This window comes from Amblyraja radiata, chromosome 2, assembly GCF_010909765.2.
Source record: "Amblyraja radiata isolate CabotCenter1 chromosome 2, sAmbRad1.1.pri, whole genome shotgun sequence".
NCBI classification, from domain to species: domain Eukaryota; kingdom Metazoa; phylum Chordata; class Chondrichthyes; order Rajiformes; family Rajidae; genus Amblyraja; species Amblyraja radiata.
The window spans coordinates 70,487,251-70,508,618 of NC_045957.1; the positions used below are offsets into that span (position 1 = coordinate 70,487,251).

Sequence of the window (21,368 nt, forward strand, 5' to 3'; positions counted from 1 at the left end):
ATGCTTTCTACAGTACGTTTTAATCTGTACATAAATATGACTAATCCACATCCTTCTTTAAGCGCCTAGCAATTTATGCTGCTAATTTCCATATAAGGGCACCAGGCGTCTCAAATTATTTTTCCACTCTTCCCATTTATGGTATTCATTCATCACCACATATTCATATTCCGTCTTTATTTTCCTAAAGTCTACAGTGATGCTCTATATTATCTGTTGTATTGGCATGTTTTATTCATCTGTAGACATTGTAATGCCGCTCCTCACCCAAGTTTACGTTGTCCCTAAAACATTAAAAGGTCTTTGCAAACAATACTGCAAACCACCTTCCCTATGAAAAAATAATTAAATGTAACCTATGCCCTCCTCTTCTTCTTGTTGCCGTGGTAATTCTTTATCCTTGACCTAACTTGCATCAAAATTCAATTTTCTTCATAAGAGATTCGCATGGCACAGTCCAATTTATTAATGTGCAAATGTACCATATATATGTCCCAGTCTTTTGGTTTGATGCTAATTCCTTTAACAGATCCACATTTGCTCTTTTGACTAATTCGTGCCATTTCAACAAAAACATTATTGTCACTAATAACATTGAAGTGCCAGGACCACATGACAGAGCCTGGTTCCTTTGTCTTGCATGTCCTCCCCTGCTGCTATTAGACTCCATAGCCGCTTCCCCAGAGGTGCTGCCACGAACACTCACTCTTAACTGCTTCATTTGGTTATTCAGTTATTGCACTTTATTTTTATATAATGCCGTTTTTTTGATAATAAACTAGAATACAAATCCTTGCCACTCAACCAAGACTTTGCTCAGTCTGATCAATATAATGCTTGGTGTCTAATAGCCACCATACATGTAGGAACGGGGTACCGATTTTAGATAATCAGCCATGATCAAATTGAATGGCGGTGCTGTCTCAAAGGGCCGAATGACCTACTCCTGAACCTATTTTTCTATGTTTCTACATTAAAATAAATCAGTATCTGCCACTTCTCTATGCTGATGCAGAAGAAAGTCATCCTTGACCCCAAAGGGACTGCATAATATTAGCAACCTTCCAGTATTCCATTACCTCGTCTGTATCCAACAATAACTTTAAGATAGTGATTAAAGACTACTTATTAACATAACATACAATACATTTTAATACTCTGGTCTCCATTACAACTCTCTCAATAACATACCATGTTCATTAACAAAGCACCTATTTGATATTTTAATCATGAACATTATCTGTACCCAAAGATTTCCTTTGGGTTCCTGGTAGGCCATCTTTTTACCTCCTATCTTGGAGGATTAAATGCTTATAAAGATGGTTACGGTTCAATATTATTGGTTGATGGACTTCACCTCCCACACTAAGATAGCAGAACATACTGGATGCAGCAAAGACATTGTCCTCTAACAACAGCCTTGAAATGAAGTATCCCAAAGATTTGTTCGTAATAGCTGGGAATTTACCCTGGTCAGCCTCAAGAGCGTGGGACCAAAACTTCTATCTACATAATCTTGATCACTGCTACACAACCCATCAAAGACACCTACCATTCTATCCTCCAACTGTGTTTTGGAAAATCTGATCATCAGCCTATGCCTCCACTCCCTGTTTACAAGCAAACACAGAAGCATGACGATCCAATACAGAGATTCATACAATGCTGGTCTGAGGAAACAGGCAAGATCTTTCATGACTATCCCAATGATTTGAATGCGAACATACATGGCAAGATTAGCAAGTTAGCTGATGATACAAAAGTAGGTGGTTTTGCTGATAGTGATAATGGTTGTGAATAATTGCAGCAGGGTCTTGATCAATTGGCCATGTGGGCTGTGGAATGGTTGATGGAATTTAATACAGAGAAATGTGAGGTGTTGCATTTTGGGAAGCCTACATAGGCAGAACCTACACATTGAATGGTGGGGCTCTGGAGAGTGGTGTAGGTTCTGGGGAGTGTTGTGGAGCAGAGGAATCTAGGAGTGCAGGTGCATGGTTCCTTGAAGGTGGAGTCGCAGGTAGATAGGGTGGTCAAAAAGGCTTTTGGCACATTGGTCAGCTAATCAAAGAATTGGGGACTTTTGGGAACCCATCAAGGAATTGGTGACCTTTACAATTAGACCTACAGTAAGAGTTAGGACCCTCTGCCACTGGATCCTTGACTTCCTGACTCATATACCACAATCAGTGAGGATAGGCAGTAGGATAACTGGTGCGCTGCAAAAATGCATTCTCAGCCTTTTAATGTACTCAGTATACACTCACCCCCACTGTTATCAGACTACTCAGTGGTCCTCTCATGAGATAGAATGTAGTCCTGATATTCCAACCAACCACAATGCAGACCTTGGACATTCTCTCTGCAACTGTAATGCTATAATGCTGTCAGAATATATTGTACACTCTGGCAATTTTCTCTTTGCACTTCCTGTTGTACTGTATGAATCGTTTGTACTCATGTATAGTATGATTTGACTAGATAGCATGCAAACAAAAAGTTTCACTGTATCTCGGAACACGTAACAATAATAAACCAATATAACATTTTGGCTATGATGCAGAACCTCTGCTTCAGACAGCTGCATTCAAATCACCTCCATTAAAATGACACCATCATCACACCACAATTTAAAAATAGAATAGATATGCACCAAAATTCCATCCAAGTAATAACAGCCTCAACAACTGACTATTAAATAGCAGCAAAATGATGGAATGTCAGTGATTTATTGACTGAGCTATAATGTCTCACTGAGCTGCTCACATTTTCAACTTTATATCAGTCAAATCCATGCTGGTTCTGACTTTATTATGATCTTAACCCCAAAATTACTGAAGAGCTGAATTCCTTGAGCAAGGCCAGAGTAAATTCCCTTAGCAACAAGCAGCATTTCCAGTGGTGTTATAAAAATAATCCTTCATGACTCAGATATCAATGGATAATAGTCATACAGCACTAAAACAGGCCCTTCAGCCCAAATCATCCATGCCAACCCAGACGCCTCATCTAAGCTTGTCCCATTTGCTCATTTTATATCATATTTATATCTCTCTAAACCTTTCCATCCATCCAACTGTCCGTATCTTTTAAATACTATTATAGTACCTGCCTCAATTATTTCCTCTGGCAACTTCTTCTATATATTTACCACCCTCAGTGAAAAAAGATATCAACACGTACTTATTAAATTTTGTCGCACTAGCCGTAAATCTATGTAGAAACATAGAAATTCTTGATGAATGTTTGAACAAGCATCCTAATACTGAAAATCTAATAGCTTATATTTATAACACCCTACTAAACAACGAGGTACCACCGACCGAACCATATAGATACAAATGGGAAAATGAAATAGGTCACCCTATAACGAAAGATATGTGGGACGAAAGTTTACAACAAATACATCAATGTTCATTAAATGCCAGACGTACTTTAATACAATTCAATGTCTTACATAGACTACACTACTCTAAAATAAAACTAAATAGAATCTTCCCACAAATCTCTCCTATTTGTGATAAATGTCTACATCTAGAGGCTAATTTAACACATACGTTTGCAAACTGTATAAAACTTAAACATTTCTGGACTGATATTTTTGAAATAATTTCAGAAGTGATTAATACAAAACTGGACCCAAACACAAAATTAATAATACTTGGAATATCAGAACAAAGTTTAACACTCACAACAAACCAAAGAAATTTCCTCGACTACAGTATAATAATCGGGAAAAAATTAATATTAAAATTTTGGAAAGGCCCTACAACCCCCACAATTAATATGTGGATTACGGAAATGTCGGAGACCCTATACTTAGAAAGAATTAGACTTGTCTTAATGGACAAACAAGATATTTTCGATAAAATCTGGGCTCCATTCATTAACTATCTGAAGGGATAGATTGGCACAGCACGAGGACCCAACTGAAACTTGAACTCAGGATCAGATGAAAAGCTATACTTTATAATCTACGAACCTATCTCCATTGACGTATTACAGGTAACCCATTCCACCTCCTCTGTTTTTCTGTTTTTTTTAATTTGTAACTTTCTACCCTCTCTTTCTCTCTCTTTCTATAAAAAATAAAAACACTAGAAGCAGAAGTAATTGATAATTAAAATGTTTAATAATGTATGACTGATGTATATGAAAAGTCTTTTTACTATAATATGTAACTATACTTTATAATATGTCTACTTCTAATAAAAATATATTTAAATTTTTTTTTTTTAAAAGAAACATAGAAATATAGGTGCAGGAGTAGGCCACTTGGCCCTTCGAGCCAGCACCACCATTCAATATAGCTGATCATCTAAAATCAGTACCCCTTTCCTGCTTTTTCCCCATATCCCTCGATTCCTTTTGCCCGAAGAGCTAAATCTAACTCCCTCTTGAAAACATCCAATGAATTGGCCTCCATTGCCTTCTGTGGTAGAGAATTCCACAGATTCACAACTCTCTGGTTGAAGAAGTTTTCCTCATCTCAATGGCCTACCCCTTATTCTTAAACTGTGACCCATGGTTCTGGACTCCCCCAACATCGGGAATGTTTTTCCTACATCTAGCCTGTCCAATCCTTTAAGAATTTTATATGTTTCTATAAGATCCACTCTCATCCTAAATTCCAGTGAATACAAGCCTAGTCGACCCATTCTTTCATCATATGTCAGTCCCGCCATTCCAGGAATTAACCTGGTGAACGTACGCTGCACTCCCTCAATAGCAATATTGTCCTTCCTCAAATTAGATCAAAATTGCACACAATACTGCAGGCGGGGTCTCACCAGGGCCCTGTACAACTGCAGTCGGACCTCCTTGCTCTTTATCTCAAATCCTCTTGCAATGAAGGCCAACATGCCATTAGCTTTCTTCACTGCCAGCTGTATCTGCATGCTTACTTTCAGTGACTGATGTGCAAGCACACCCAGATCTCGCTGCACCTCCCCTTTTCCTAATCTGACACCATTCAGATAATAATCTGCCTTCCTGTTCTTGCCACCAAAGTGGATAACCTCACATTTATCCACATTAAAAATACTGCATCTGCCATGCATCTGCCCACTCACGAAACACATCCAAGTCACCCTGCAGCCTCATAGCATCCTCATCTCAGATCACATTGCCACCCAGCTTTGTGTCATCCGCAACTTGGAGATGTCACATTTAATTCCCTCATCTAAATCGTAAATATGTATTGTAAATAACTGGGGTCCCCACTAATCATTGCTTGCCATTCTGAAAAGGACCGTTAATTCCTACTCTTTGCTTCCTGTCTGCCAACCAGTTCTCTATCCATGTCAATACCCTACCCCCAATACCATCTGCTCTAATGTTACACACTAATCTCTTGTGTGGGACCTCGTCAAAAGCTTTTTGAAAGTCCAGATACACCACATCCACTGGCTCTCCCTTATCCATTCTACTTGTCACATCCTCAAAAAATTCCAGAGGATTAGTCAAGCATGATTTCCCCTTCATAAATCCATGCTGACTTTGACCGATCCTGTCACTGCTTTCTAAATGCGCTGTTACATCTTTAATAATCGACTCAAGCATCTTCCCCACCACCGATGTAAGGCTAATGTCTTTAAATCCCCGTTTTCTCTCTCCTTCCTTTCTTAAAAAGTGGAGTTACATTAGCTACCCTCCAGTGCACAGGAACTGATCCAAAGTCTATAGAACGTTGGAAAATGATCACCAATGCATCCACAATTTCTAGGGCCACCTCCTCCTGTACTCTGGGATGCAGACCATCAGGCCCTGGGGATTTATCTGCCTTCAGTCCCAACAGTTTACCTTATACCATTTCCAGACTAAGGTGGATTCCCTTCAGTTCCTCCCTCCCACTAGATCCTCGGTCCCTTAGCATTTCTGGTAATTGTTTGTGTCTTCCTTAGTGAAGACAGAACCAAAGTATTTGTTTAACTGTTCTGCTATTTCTTTGTTTCCCATTATAAATTCACCTGATTGTAAGGGTCCTACATTTGTCTTCACTAATCTTTTCCTTTTTACATATCTAAAGAAGCTTTTAGAGTCAGTTTTTATATTCCCCGCAAGCTTTCTTTCATGCTCTTTTCCCCTTCTGTTAATTAACCCCTTTGTCCTCCTCTGTTGAGTTTTAAATTTCTCCCAGTTCTCTGGTTTGCTGCATCCTCTTGCCAGTTTATGCCTTTTCCTTGGATTTAACACTATCCCCGATTTCCCTCGTTAGCCACGGATGAGCAGCCTTCCCCGTTATATTTTTTCGACAGACATGAACAACCTTTGCCATTGCATCTCTTTCGCCAACCCTTTACGTATAATTTGCCCGTCTATCCTAGCTAATTCCTGTCTCATACCTTCAGTCTCCTTTCTTTAAATTCACAACCCTAATCTCTGAATTAACCATGTCACTTCAAGTTCAAGTGAGTTTATTGTCATGTCTCCTTGTATAGGACAATGAAATTCTTGCTTTGCTTCAGCACACAGAACATAGTAGGCATTTACTACAAAACAGATAAGTGTGTCCATATACCATAATATAAATATATACACACATGAATATATAAACTGATAAAGTGCAAATAACAGAAAATGGGTTATTAATAATCAGAGTTTTGTCCGAGCCAGGTTTAATAGCCTGATGGCTGTGAGGAAGTAGCTATTCCTGAACCTGGTTGTTGCAGTCTTCAGGCTCCTGTACCTTCTACCTGAAGGTAGCAGGGAGATGAGTGTGTGGCCAGGATGGTGTGGGTCTTTGATGATACTGGCAGCCTTTTTGAGGCAGCGACTGCGATAAATCCCCTCGATGGAAGGAAGGTCATAGCCGATGATGGACTGGGCAGTGTTTACTACTTTTTGTAATCTTTTCCTCTCCAGGGCGCTCAAATTGCCGAACCAAGCCACTTTCCATCCTAATGCAGAATTCTACCATATTATGGTTACTGTTGCCCAAGAGGTTTTGTACAACAAGATCACTAACTAATCCTTCCTCATTACACAATACCCAGTCTAGGATGGCCGGTCCTCTAGTCAGTTCTTCTACATATTGGTTTAAAAAAACCGTATACATAAAAAGCTGGAGTAACTCAGCAGGACAGGCAGCATCTCTGGAGAGAAGGAATGGGTGACGTTTTGGGTCGAGACCCTTCTTCAGACCAGAAACATCACCCATTCCTTCTCTCCAGAGATGCTGCCTGCTTCCAGCTTCGGACGCTAGCTTCTTCCAGCTTCGGACGATAGCTAAAATAAAACAATTCCTCCAGTTTGATGACCTCGAAAAGATCATCCACACATTTATCGCCTCCCATCTAGATTACTGCAACTCCCTCTACACTGGCATCAGCCAATCTTCCCTGTCCCGCCTGCAACTGGCCCAAAACGCCGCAGCGACACTCCTGACGGGCACCCGAAAAAGGGACCACATCACCCCGATCCTGGCCTCTCTCCACTGGCTCCCTGTGCGGTTTCAAATTTTCAAGATCCTACTTTATGTTTACAAGGCCCTTAACGGGCTTGCCCCCACCTTCATTAAAAGTCTGCTTATCCACCACACCACCTCCAGGTCCCTCAGAATGGCCGACTTGGGGTTACTGAACATCCTGCGGTCTAGGCATAAGCTCAGGGGCGACCGCGCCTTTGCGGCTGCAGCTCCTAGACTGTGGAACAGCATCCCGCTTCCCATCAGAACTGCCCCCTCCATCGACTCCTTTAAGTTGAGACTAAAAACTCATCTTTACTCTCAAGCCTTTCTTGACGTCCTCTGAGGGATATATGTATGTATTTATGTAATTAATCTATGAACCACTGTTGTGTAACTTTAGTACCTCCACCAATGTAAAGTGCTTTGGCCAACGAGAGTTGTTTTGTAAATGAGCTATAGAAATAAAAGTGACTTGACTTGACCTGACTTTTGTGTCTATCTTCAGTTTAAACCAGCATCTGCAGTTCCTTCTTACACATCCCGTATACATTCCAGGAAATCCTCCTCCTCAGCTCTGCTACCAATTTGGTTGGCCCAATCTATATGTAGATTAAAGTCACCCATTATATCTGCTGTACCTTTGCTACACGCATCTCTAATTTCCTGTGTGATGCTATCCCCAACCTCCCTACTGCTGTTTGGTGGTCTGTATACCACTCCAACAAGTGCTTTCTGCCCTTGGCTATTTCACAGTTTTACCCATACCGATTCTACAGCATCAAAGCTAATGTCTTTTTTTTTTTTTTTTTGTATTCTAATTTATTGTCATTGTCTCAGTTAGAGACAACAAAATGAATTTCCCTTACAGGCAGTATCATAAAAATAAAAATAAATATATAATAATAAATAATAAAACATATTTAAAATAGAATTTAAAAAAAAGCACAAACAGTGAAAGTCTACGACACAACATAACACAGTGGCACCAAGGTGAGGAAGGCACCATAGTCCAGCCAGCCTCCCCTCCGTTCTTCCCAGATGTTCACTCGTGGTCGAGGCCTTCCTAGCACCCGCAGTCGCCGCCCCGGGTGGCCCGATGTTCAGGCCCTCACGCCGGGCTGGTGGAACGCTGGTCTCTCCTTGCTATTGCATTAATCTCCTCTTTAACCACCAATGCTCCCCCACCTCCTCCTCCTTTCAGTCTATCCTTCCCAAATATCTTTTTTCCCCAGTATGTTTAGCTCCCAGCCTTGGTCACCCTGGAGACATGTTTCCATAATTCCAACTGTATCCTATACAGTTGTACAGGGTCTTGGTGAGACCACGCCTGGAGTATTGCATACAGTTTTGGTCTCCTAATCTGAGGAAATACATTCTTGCCATAGAGGGAGTACAGAGAAGGTTCACCAGACTGATTCCTGGGATGGCAGGACTTTCATATGAAGAAAGACTGGATAGACTCGGCTTGTACACGTTGGAATTCAGAAGACTGAGGGGGGATTCTTAAGGGGTTGGACAGGCTAGATGCAGGAAGATTATTCCCGATGTTGGGGAAGTCCAGAACTAGGGGTCACAGTTTAAGGATAAGAGGGAAGACTTTTAGGACCGAGATGAGGAAATCATCTTTTACACAGAGAGTGGTGAATCTGTGGAATTCTCTGCCACAGAAGATAGTTGAGGCCAGTTCATTGGCTATATTTAAGAGGGAGTTAGATGTGGCTAAAGGGATCAGGGGGTATGGAGAGAAGGCAGGGCTGGGATACTGAGTTGGATGATCAGCCATGATCATATCAAATGGCGGTGCAGGCTCGAAGGGCCGAATGGCCTACTCCTGCACCTATTTTCTATGTTTCTATGTTTCTATATTCCTTAACTACTAATTGTACATTCAATTCATCCACCTTATTATGAATGCTCCTCGTATTAAGACAAAGCTTTCAGGTTTGTTTTTCTTATCTTCCTTCTACCTTTGGTTCTGCCCTCCTTTTATGGGATATTGATTTGGATGATCCGCCATGATCATATTGAATGGCGGTGCAGGCTCGAAGGGCCGAATGGCCTACTCCTGCACCCATTTTCTATGTTTCTATGTTTCTATTCCCTAGGGCCTTGCCATTCACCGTGAAGCTCCTGCCCTGGTTTGTTTTCCCCAAATACATAATTTCCTTCTCAGCCTGTATATACGCTCCTAAAGCTTATCCCCCTAGTCGAGTTCAGTAAAAACACTGATTCAAGCACTGGACCAACAAATCTTTATTTTTAGAACAAACATAAATTCCCCTATACGATACCTAACCACCGCGGGTTCAATCCTTGTCTCTGCCTGGCCATGCCCTTTAGCCTCGTGCATGCAGACACTGCCCAAAAGGTCACGCAGTCCCAAGCGCCCTTCCAGAAGATCGACACCGATTTAATTGGGGGCTACCTTTTATAGGTCCACAAACCTTGAGGGGCCAAACTACATAGGGGTGGTTCCCCAAACAATCCAATCACACATATCAATACATTATTGACAGTTCCCCAACCCAATTACAGAGAGTCTTAAACAATGTTTCTTACAGAAGCTTCTAGAAGGAAGCTAGTTAACTGAATAATGCAACATTTACCCTGGAACACAAAACTATTCTGCCAGGGCTTAACACTTTGGCCAATCAACAAGCAGCAGGGTAACTGTCTTGCAACATTAGTTACATTATTTACAATTCCTTTGCAGCAATCCAATCATAGCAATGCATTTAAGTTTCTCTGCTGAGTTTTAATACATATTATCAATTAGGAGGAAATTAGGAGAACACCTGGATCTTTCAATATCCTGCATATCAATCTGAAGCTCAGACTGGCCAGCGCCATTCACAGCCTGTAATTTTCCACTGACAAATCTGACAAATGTAGGGATCCTCCATTTTATAGTGTCTTTAATTTGGTCAATATTAACAAGCCCACATGCCCAGCTCATCAAAATCCTGCTGTAATTTTTGATAATCATCTGCACTACAATACCACCTACTTTAATGTTATCTGCAAACTTGTTAATCATGCCGTGTACATTCTCATCCAAATCATTGATATAAACTGCAAACAGCAAAGGGGCCAGAACCGATCCCTAAGGCACACCACTAATCACAGGCCTCCAGTTCAGAAAAAAAACCTTCCACCATCACCCTCTGCTTCCTTCCCTGAATTTAATTCTTTATCTAGTCAGCTAGCTCTCCCTGGATTCCAAGCGATCTAACCTTGCAGAGCTGCCTGCCAGGCAGAACCCTATCAAAGACCTTGCTGAAGTCCATATAGACAATGTCTATGGCCTTGCCTTCATCAACCTTATTGGTTACACCTTCAAAAGACTCAATCAAATTCCTAAGACATGATCTCCCACGTACAAAACTATGCTGACTATCCCTAATTAGCCCCTGCCTATCTAAATGCATATAGAACTTAACCCTTAGAATTATCTCCAGTAATTTGCCCAGCACAGATGTTTGGCACATATATAGACTATACAGATGTCTGGCACATATATAGACTATGTAGTTCCCAGGCCTTTCTTTGGAGACCTTAAATAGAGGCTTAACATTACCCAGTCATCTGTCTCTCCAGTCATCTGGCACCTCACCCGTATCTAACAATGATTCATATATCCCACCTAGTGCAGAAATATCTAATCAGTCCGGAGGGATTTATCTACCTTTACACACCATAGGATGTCCAGCAATTCCTCAACTGAAACACAAACTCTCCTCAAGACATCTCCATTAATTGTCCTAAGTTCCCCAATCTTCGTGTCTTTCTCCACATAAAAAAAAATAGGAGAAATGCTCATTGAGGACCTTACCTGTCTGCTGCGGCTCCACACATAATGACCACTTTGATTTCTGAGGGGGCCCATTCTCTCGCCAGTTATGCTCTTTCCCTTAATGTACTTTGGATTCTCCTTAATTTTCTCTGCACAAGCTATCTCCTGCCCCTTATGTGCCCTCCTGATTTTCTTCTTAAGTATGCTCCTCAGTGCCCTGAACTTCTCCAGGAATACTTGATCCAGCTGCCTATACCTGGCCCACACCTCCTTTTTCCTGACCAGTGCCTCAATTTTTCTTATCATCCTTGCCCTTCATCCAGCAGCAACACACATGCCTTAAACTCTCACCATCACACTTTTAAACGCATTCTACTTGCCAGAAGTCTCTTTGCCTTCAGTGTGGGCAAACTAACCTACTCCAATTAACTTTGACAAGTTTCTGTCTAATACCATCAAAGTCGGCCTTGTCCCAATTCAGAACTTTTACTTGTGGGCCCACCTTGTACTTATCCATAACTATTTTAAAGCTAATACACTATGGTCGCTAGTCCTCAAATACTCACCTGCTCTGACACTTCAGTCACTTGCTCTTCCCAATTTTCTAAGAGTAGGTCAATCTTAGCCCTCTCCTTGTAGGGCCCTCTACATATCGCCGAAGAAAACTTTTATGAATATATTTGACAAATTCCACCCCATCTAAGCATAATGGCTATATTGGGAAAGTTAAAATCCCTACTTTGACAACTCTCTATTAGTCTTGCAGCTGCCTGCAATCTCCCAGCATATTTAATCAAGTGGGGATTTTAACGGTTGGAGGCAACTGGAGGTCAGTTATCATAGGAATTCTTCAGGTCGGTGTCCTGGCTTCAATCATTTCCAGCTACTTCACAAATGAGCCCTCCATTTTAAGTTCTAAAGAGGACATGTTTGCTGATGATTACAGCATTCAGCTTCCTTTACATCTCCTCAAATAAGAAGTAATTTCATATAATCACGTGCAACATAATCTGAGGACCAGTTGGGTTGGTGTTGATATATCACAAATAACATTCACATTTTACAAATGCCAGGTAATCATCATCTCCCAAAATTAACCGTGCCGCACGATCACACTAACAATGATATTTGGCTTACACTGATCACAAACTAAACTGCACCAGCCAACTAAATACAGTACTAAAAGAGAAGGACAGAGATCTGATTATACTGTGGCCACTGAAATACTTTTTTGATCAAAGCCTTTCCATCCCCTACAAGTCAGCAGTAAATTGGAGTACTTTTATCAATTGTCTGGCACTTCTGACATTCAATATCAGTAAGACAAGTAAGCTTGTTTAACTTTTGATCCATCCATGGCACTGAAGGGATACTACCAGTGTGTTGTAACTAAAAGTCACATTGTGACACACAGTATGATGAAAGAATGAGTCGACAGGGCTTATATTCACTGGAATTTAGAAGGATGAGGATATCTTATTGAAACATATTAAAATTCTTATGGGATTGGACAGGCTAGTTGCAGGAAAAATGTTCCCGATGTTGGGGGAGTCCAGAACCAGGGTTCACAGTTCACAGGCCATTTAGGACTGAGATGAGGAAAAACTTTTTCACCCAGAGAGTTGTGAATTTGTGGAATTTGCTGCCACAGAAGGCAGTGGAGGCCAATTCACTGGATGTATTCAAGCGAGAGTTGGATATAAGGCTCACAGAATCAAGGGATATGGAGAGAAAGCAGGAACGGGGTTCTGATTTTGGATGATCAGCCATATTGAATGGCAGTGTTGGCTCGAAGGGCCGAATGACCTACACCAGCACCTATTTTCTCTGTTTCATGTTTGTAACATGCTAATGCTTCTTCAGAAGTACATACCACACTTTTATTTCTCAGAAATAACCACACAGAAGCTCCACAACCTACCCTTTCTTGCCAAGTAACTTAATATCTTCAAACTACTTCATCAGTGTTAGTTTAAATCCTGGAACTTGTTATTCCACAATACTGAGGAAATTGTGCGATCTATATCATGAGGATTTCTGCAATTCATGGTGGCGACCCAGCTACTTGATGGAAATTCAATCAGGCAATAAATGCTGATCATGTCAGTTATGCCCACATGCCAAGGAAGTTTAAAAAAAAGCACTTAATTACGGTTTATAAATAACATTAGAGTACTCTTCACAAATAATTTCAACAATTTTGTTAAGGGTTAATAATAAAACATTTAATTTTGACAACACTTTGTAGCCTAACAAAAATACAAGGACCTGGAAAATGTTAGCAGATATAAAAACAACAAATATTGGTTGTTTAAATCAACAATGTTCCAGGTACAATTGCACAGTTTACAATGACATGAGCAGTTTGTTTTTAATAATTTACATGCTTGCAAATGTCAACTATGTGTTGACAACATGTATTCCACGTTTAAAGTACAGCAGACCACTGATTGTGTTCCACTTTCATTCAGATAGCGAGGTCATATCTCATAGTGCAGTGCATGCTCTTGGTGTACACCCAAGAATGGGGTTTATAACAGAACTAGGCTGTGGATTTGCTATTGATGTGACTCAGTGCAATTTTACTGCATCGCCGGCGATCATTATCTTAATGCACCAACTAATGTTCTACCGTAGGAAACATAAAAGCATAAAGCATTTAGGTACACATATTTTGTACTAATTTACCAAACATTCGCTAAAAGTATATAAACATTGTAGACAAAATGTTTAAGAAAGAATTGCAGATGCTGGAAAAATCGAAGGTAGACGAAAATGCCGGCGAAAATGCTAACTTCTAACTCTAACTTCTCTACAAGATACATTTAATTGTCACATGTGCCAGTTGGCACAGTGAAATGTGATCACCATACACTAAAATAAAGAACACAACACACGATAGAGTTCAACATAAAACATCCCCATACAGCAAAATCAACAGTTTCCCACTGTGAGGGAAGGCACCAAAGTCAGTCATCTTCCTCTGATGTTCCCCCGTGGTCGGGGCCTCCGGAGCCCTCCGCAGTCGCCGCTATGGGCAGCCCGCCGCTCAGGCCCCCTCGCCGGGATGTTGGAGCTCCGACGTCGGAACGGGAGGCCAACCTCAGCGGCTTGGACCTCAAAATCGGCAAATCGACCGCTTTCGACCGGAGTCCGCAGCTCCCGACGGCCCCAGGCCTCGCTGGGCGGAGATGCAACGCTGGCAGCCCTCGGCAAAGGGCCCCAGGAGTCCGCGATGTCGGTCAGCGCCTCCCGCGCTGTGCGCTCCGTAAACCACAGCCCCGCGATGTTGGAGCAGCAGGCCCAACGCTCCGGAGCTCCAAACGTTGATCCAGGTAGGCATCGCCCGCTCCGCGGTGAATCCAGGGCCGCGCAGCCGCTGCCGAAGCTCTGGTCCGGTCCCCAGTCTCCGGTAGGAAAGACCGCTCCGATCCAGTGGTAGGCCGCGAGGAGGGGGGAGCGAGGACGCGACTTGCAGAAATAGTCGTATCCTCGCCCGGAAGCGACTGGGAAGTGGTTTCCCCCTTCTCCTACCCCCCTCCCCCACATAGAAAAGCTAAAGAATCCCCAAAACAAAACTGTTTAGACAAACTAAAATAAAAAAAGATGGGGAAAAACGGACAGACTGTAGGCAGAGGCGCCTTCAATGCGGCGCCCCTAGTGGCAATCGGTGAGACCAAGCGTAGGCTTGGCGATCACTTCGCACAACACCTCCGCTCAGTTCGCAATTTTTTTTCTCGAAATAGACTTTATTCAGGTAATAAATATATACAATACATGAACCGTCCAAAAAATTCATCCGACATTTTTGGAGGCTATATAAAACCTTCAATACTGTTACATACATTGCTCAAATTTCACAAATGTATCCCCCACCCTTGCCACTCAAGTGGCTCACTGGTGTGGAATCCCTTCCCTTTGAGGGGCGTTTCCACCACACCCTGCCCCCCATGTTCAGCAGTGGAAGGAACCTAGACTGTGGTCCTCCCCCACCGAGCCTTGGCGTTGGCTGCACCAAGCTTCAGTGCGTCCCTCAGCACGTACTCCTGCAGTCTGCAGCGGGCCAGTCGGCAAATTTACCCAATGGACATCACATTCTGCTGGGTTGTTAACAATACTCGGGCAGACCAAAGAGCTTCTTTCACCGAGTTGATAACCTTCCAGCAGCACTCGATGTCAGTCTCTGAATGCGTCCCAGGGAACCGTCCGTAAATCACAGAGTCCTCTGTGACGGAGCTGTTCGGAATAAACCGTGACAGGGAACCTTGAAAACCTCTCCAGTTTCATTTTGCAAATCTACACTCTGCGAAGAGGTGGGCAACCGTCTCCTCTCTATAGCAACCGTCCCGAGGGCAGTGTGCGCTGGTAGTGAGGTTCCAACGGTGCAGGAAGGATCTGACTGGGTGGGCTCCCCTCACCGCCAGCCAAGCCATGTCTTGGTGCTTGTTGGTGAGTTCTGGCAATGAGGCATTTCACCAGACAAGCTGGGCAGTCTACTCTGGGAACCACACCACAGGATCCATGGAGTCATTTCCTTGCAGTGCTTGCAGGACGTTCCGTGCTGACCACTTCCCGATGGACTTGTGGTCAAAGGTGTTGGTCCGGAAGAACCTTTCCACGATTGACAGATGGTGCGGCACTGTCCAGCTGACTGGCACACTGCGTGGCATCTGCGCCAGGCCCATCCTTCGCAAAACCGGGGACAGGTAGAACATCAGCAGGTAGTGACACTTGGTGCCCACGTGCCTTGGCTCTACACTCCGCCTGATGCAGTCACACACGAAGGAGGCCATCAGGGTGAGGGTGGGCACGATTTTACCCCCGTTGTCTGCCGATTTGTGCATTGTGGCCCTTCGCCACAATGCACAGTATGATGATTTGAATGGCTTATGACATGATTTTCCAAAAAAAATGAGCATTTTAATCATCTTGTTTCTGGAACGCGATCGATTGGAACGTTGCATTTGCAGTGAATTTGAACCCCATATCGGCAGGAAAAACACTGCCGGTTCGTATGAGGCCCAAATCACATTTTCGCAACGTAAAATTAGATTAAAGCCATCCCAAGAAGCAAGATTATATGTAAAATAAACGACATACTTTGTTTCGTCCCATTCTTGCGATCCGTCACGTTGTAGGCGTTGAGGGCGTTCGAAGTCGCTTTTTATTTGAATCCAAATATTAAATTGTCCAGCGATTTAAAAAAAATATATAGCGTGAACGGGAGTCGGATCGATTTTTCTTCAGCAGCTTGCAGCCCGAGGAAGTCCGCCTCTGATAAGCAGTACAAATGGCATTTTAATCCCGCCCCCCCCCATGAAAGGCGCCAAACTAACACACACGGCCAGCGGCAGAACTGCAGCGCCGCTGAAGGTAAGTTTTGTAACATCGCTAAATCATGTATTGTCTTTCCACTGACTAGTTAGCACGCAACAAAAGCTTTTCACTGTACCTCGGTACCCGTGACAATAAACCAAATCTGATATATTGGATACTGTCTCACACCTATAGCTCTACCGTGGCCCTGGTCTACTGTATTTTGATTGCTGAACCAAAGTAATTGGCACTTCAGGGGTGCAATGTCAGAAGCATCTAACTGCATATAGTTCTGTTGTATGTGTCATAAAAAAGTTAGACTGACATGGATGCACAAAAAGACCTATAAAGATGATATCAAAACAGCGAGGTGATAACTATCAGGAAAAATTGCGCAGACTGGTGTTCCTTTCCTGGACAAAGATGATGTGACAGAGTATTTAAAAGTATAGATAAGTTTTATAGGAATGGGTTCAGGAAGAAAATGTATGTGTATGTCGAAAAGCCTGGAATAGGAGACCATTGACAGGCATCACTAATAATACAATATGAATAATAGGGATGATTTTGTTCGCTGTATAATGGTTAGAATATGTAACTTACTACCACAAGTAGCTGAAACGAAATGCGTTGATGCACCTAAGAGGAAATATATGCTCACTGGAAAAAAAACAGAAGCAACCAGAGGAGAAAGGAAGATGTTGAGAGGGAGCCCATGAGGAACACAAATAATAATAGACCTATTGGACTCAACAAGCAATGTGTGCTGAAATGTGAAGATGAAATAACTATTTTATGTCAAAAAACTGAAGCGCCACAATCTATCTATATATGGTGGTATATTTTAAAAGGTATTAAGGTTTAAAAATCTTAAAAATCACGCATGCGCAGATTGTTCTCCTTTCCTGTCAGTCATTGCGGGGACGGCGGCGCCTCTTCCTGCACCATCGCCGCACTGATTGACCGCATCCGCTGTTAGTCACCGGTGGAACCTGCCTCTGCCCGGCGTTGCCCGGCACGGCTTCGGTCAGTGCAGCTTCCGGTCAGCGTGGATTGGGGGAGGGGAGGAGTAGAGGGGAAAGAAGTGGGAGGGTGAAGAGGAGGGGGAGAGAGTGCTGGGGATGAGGGGAAATGAGCCACGCCTGCGCAGTTGGGGGCTATGGGTGAGTGGTGGAATATTGGGTTGGGGAACGGGTTGCGTTGGGGGAACAGGCCTCCCGTGTGATTAGTCTAGTTATTACTTAAGATCAAGCTCACTACAGCAATGTTAAGCGGACCTATATTTTAACAAGTGATGCAGTGTGTGCATCAGACAACAAAATAAGGAATCCATTCAGTGAAATAGCAGATGTATAATAAGATAGAACTAGCAATATGTTTGGAACCATTTGAAATGCTAAATGCGCAAAATGTTCAAAAGTCACAATTAAGATTTTTGTCCTCTGCGTAACATTCCTGGTGTATGTATATGAAGACCAAAGTTGCAATATTTACTAACATTCACCCACTATTTATGTTGAAAGAGACACCTTGGTCAGAGCCTCCCGAGTGGCTTTTTGTTCCTCCAAAGGCAGGACTGCATTCCAAGTTATAATTAGACTTTGGCATAACCAAAATAGTTGTGTCGTTAATGGCCATATAAAAATAAACACAGGATTACTAAGATTAGGACAAAGGCAGAGATCAGTCTTATCCACTTCAATTAAAATACATCCATTGAGATGTTTTTTGACCTTCTCTACTAATTACCCCATTGACGTACTCAATGTGGTCAACCAGAACAGATCATTTTAATTTAATTTTCAAAATGATATATATAGTTACGTTCCTGCCGCAAATCCATAGGCACATTGCCAAAGAGAAGTGGACAGGGTAAATAAGTAATAAACAATAATTAAGGGAGGTGTCCATTTGAAAGTGGATTTAATGTAAAAATGGAAATATTCTGGAAGGCTATTTCCAGAGCACAGGTCCATGATCTAAAGGGGGTGCAGTACAAATATGCATAAATGGTAAAAGACAAAAGTCAGTAATTGGAAAGCTAAAATTATTTCTGGATAAGTTTGTAGATGTAAGCTGCAGCAGACATGTCAAGTCAAGTCAAGTCAACTTTATTTGTCACATAAAAAAAAGGCACAACAGTAAATTAGTCCCTGGTGAGATTAGAGTTTACAGTCCTGATGGGGGAAGAAAACTCTGTCTCATCCTCTCTGTTTTCGCAGCCTGGCAGCGGAGGTGCTTGCCTGACCAGTCTGTTGCTGTGGTGGCAGGGATCCTTCATTATCTTGCTGGCTCTGGATCTGCACCTCCTGGTGTATAGGTCCTGCAAGGGGGTGAGTGTAGTTCCCATGGTGCGTTCGGCCGAACACTACTCTCTGCAGAGCCTTCCTGTCCTGGGCAGAGCTGTTCCCAAACAAGATTGAGATGTTTCCGAACAAGATGCTTTCTACAGCACCAGAGTAGAGGGATTGAAGGGTCCTCAGCGAGACTCTGAATTTCCTCAGCTGCCCGATGTGGTAAAGGCGCTGCCTTGCCTTTCTCACCAGTGCAGCAGTGTGTGTTGTCCATGTCAGATCCTCTGTGATGTGGACTCCCAGGTATTTAAAGCTGCTCACCCTATCCACAGTAGTCCCATTTATCCCTAGTGGCGTGTACGTCCTCAGTTGTTGTGCTCTTCTAAAGTCCACAATCAGCTCCTTATTTTTAGTGACATTCAAGAGGAGGCTGTTGTTCTGACACCAGAATGCCAGGTCAGTCACCTTCTCCCGGTAGGCCTTCTTATTGTTATTGGAGATCAGGCCCACCACCACAGTGTCATCAGCAAACTTGATGATGGAGTTGGAGCTGAACCTGGCCACACAGTCATGTGTATACAGGGAGTACAGTAGGGGGCTGAGGACACAACCCGGGGGGGGGGGGGGTCCTGTGTTCAGGGTGAGGAGGTTGGATGTATTCTCCCCATCTTGACCACCTTGGGCCTGGCGGTGAGAAAGTTCAGGACCCAGGCACACAGGGGAGTGTTTAGTCCCAATTCCAGCAGCTTCTCAGCAAGTCTGGTGGGGACTATGGTGTTGAAAGCTGAACTGAAATCAATAAACAGCATTCTCACATAGCCCCCCCTTCTGGCTGTCAAGATGAGAGAGAGTGGTGTGCAAAACCTGGGAACCCACATCATCCGTGGATCTGTTTGGACGGTATGCAAACTGCAGTGGGTTCATGGTGCAAGGAAGGCGCAGATGTAGTTCTTGATCAGCCTCTCGAAGCATTTCATGACTACCGAGGTGAGGGCCACCAAGTGACGTAGTCATTCAAGCAGGCTGGAGAGGCATTCTTAGGCACTGGTACAATGGTGGATCTCTTGAAGCAAAATGTTAATACAGAAAGCCATGAAGACTGGGCAAACCTCACACATCTCATTTCTTGTGTGTGTGGTTTTATGCTGATTACTGACAGATCGCTCAACCAGAATAGCATCATTAGCTCACAAACATATTTATCTGCCTTTGACATGCACCTACTTTCCCACACACACCAACACAGAGAGCTGAGAATTAAATTCTGGTTGATTACCTTCCTGGCAAAAAGGAGGGATTGGATGTATTAAATATTTATAACAGAGGGATGGTTGGCCAGTAACTATGACCTTAAAAATCACATGTTCATTAAATGAGAAATCAATAAATTAACAATGAACGTGTTTTAATGGATAGAAATGGTTCTTATTTTTAGCAAGATATATACTTTGTACATATTGTGCTGCAGATCTTTTGCTAATGTGAGTATACCATTACATTGTGCATATTCCGTGCTGCAGAGCTCTTGTGACTCTTGACACTCCGTCAAATAGTTGATGTTAACATTATTGAAAAATCTGTAGAGACAATCTGTATCACTAAGTAAACGTTTAGTAAATTAGCAATTGAGAAGCCGCATATGATTAGTAAATGACGGGCAACACTGACAACCTTAACACGAGGGAGGGCTGCGATTGGAAGGTCACACACGACCTTCTATGTGGAACTCGTCAATTGAAGCAAATAAAACACAGGCTCTTAATTGAAATTGTGATGTGCTCGCTCTCCTCGGTGACAGGCGCGAGGAAGGAACGGCATCCCTCCCTTGCATCCACGCATCTTGATCTGGTTTCAAGCCTGGTTTCAAGCCCGCCGCATTGACTGCATCCTCAGCCCTCCTCCCGTGTAGCGATGCAACTAATAATACGATGCCCTTCATCATTGCAGAAATGAACCAGGAACGCCACTGGTACAGACAGACAGCAAGCAGCGCACGGATATCGGGCCACTGACGGAGAGCGAACAGCTGATCATGGTCACACCATCTCAACGCACTTCCCCACAAACCGCTCGGCCGGGCTCAAAGACCAAACATGTCCTATCCCCGCCCGCCCGTTACCCGGTGGCGCATATTCCACCCCCTCGATCAGCCGCTGCGCATCACACATTGCAGAGGGGATGAAAACAAAATGAAGCCACTGACCTGTTCGCCGAGGTCCACAGCGATGTTGGTGACGGCCAGGGGTACGAGGAAGCGCACCAGCGGCCAGTAGTGGGTGTGGAAGGCGGCGAGTTGGAGCATGGTCCCCGCGCCCCGCTTCCTCGCTCCCCGGGGATGGGTGCGTGAGGCGGGAGGGTGGGCTGGGCTGGGGCTGGGGCTGGGGCGGGACACGGGACACGGGGCGGGGGAGAGAAGGAGGGCGGGCAGCTCCGCCAAATCAACAAACAGACCCACCAGGAAAGCTGACGGTCTCTCTTTTTTTTCCCCCTCCACACAATATTAGAAGAGGCGATGGTCCAGAAGTTTCTGCCATTGTGCGGCGCAGTAAACAAGGTG

The 21,368-nt window shown here is 43.3% G+C and overlaps 1 protein-coding gene across 1 annotated transcript in view; it reads right to left on the reverse strand.

The window, feature by feature from the left end:
• ankh (ANKH inorganic pyrophosphate transport regulator) overlaps positions 1-21,168 on the reverse strand; it is a 111,571-nt gene extending 90,403 nt beyond the window's left edge. Inside the window, exon 1 of the mRNA XM_033048509.1 lies at positions 21,015-21,168. Coding sequence (XP_032904400.1) covers positions 21,015-21,113 — 99 coding nt within the window. The 5' untranslated portion in view covers positions 21,114-21,168. The remainder of the gene's footprint in view (positions 1-21,014) is intronic.
• Positions 21,169-21,368: the final 200 nt, after the last annotated feature.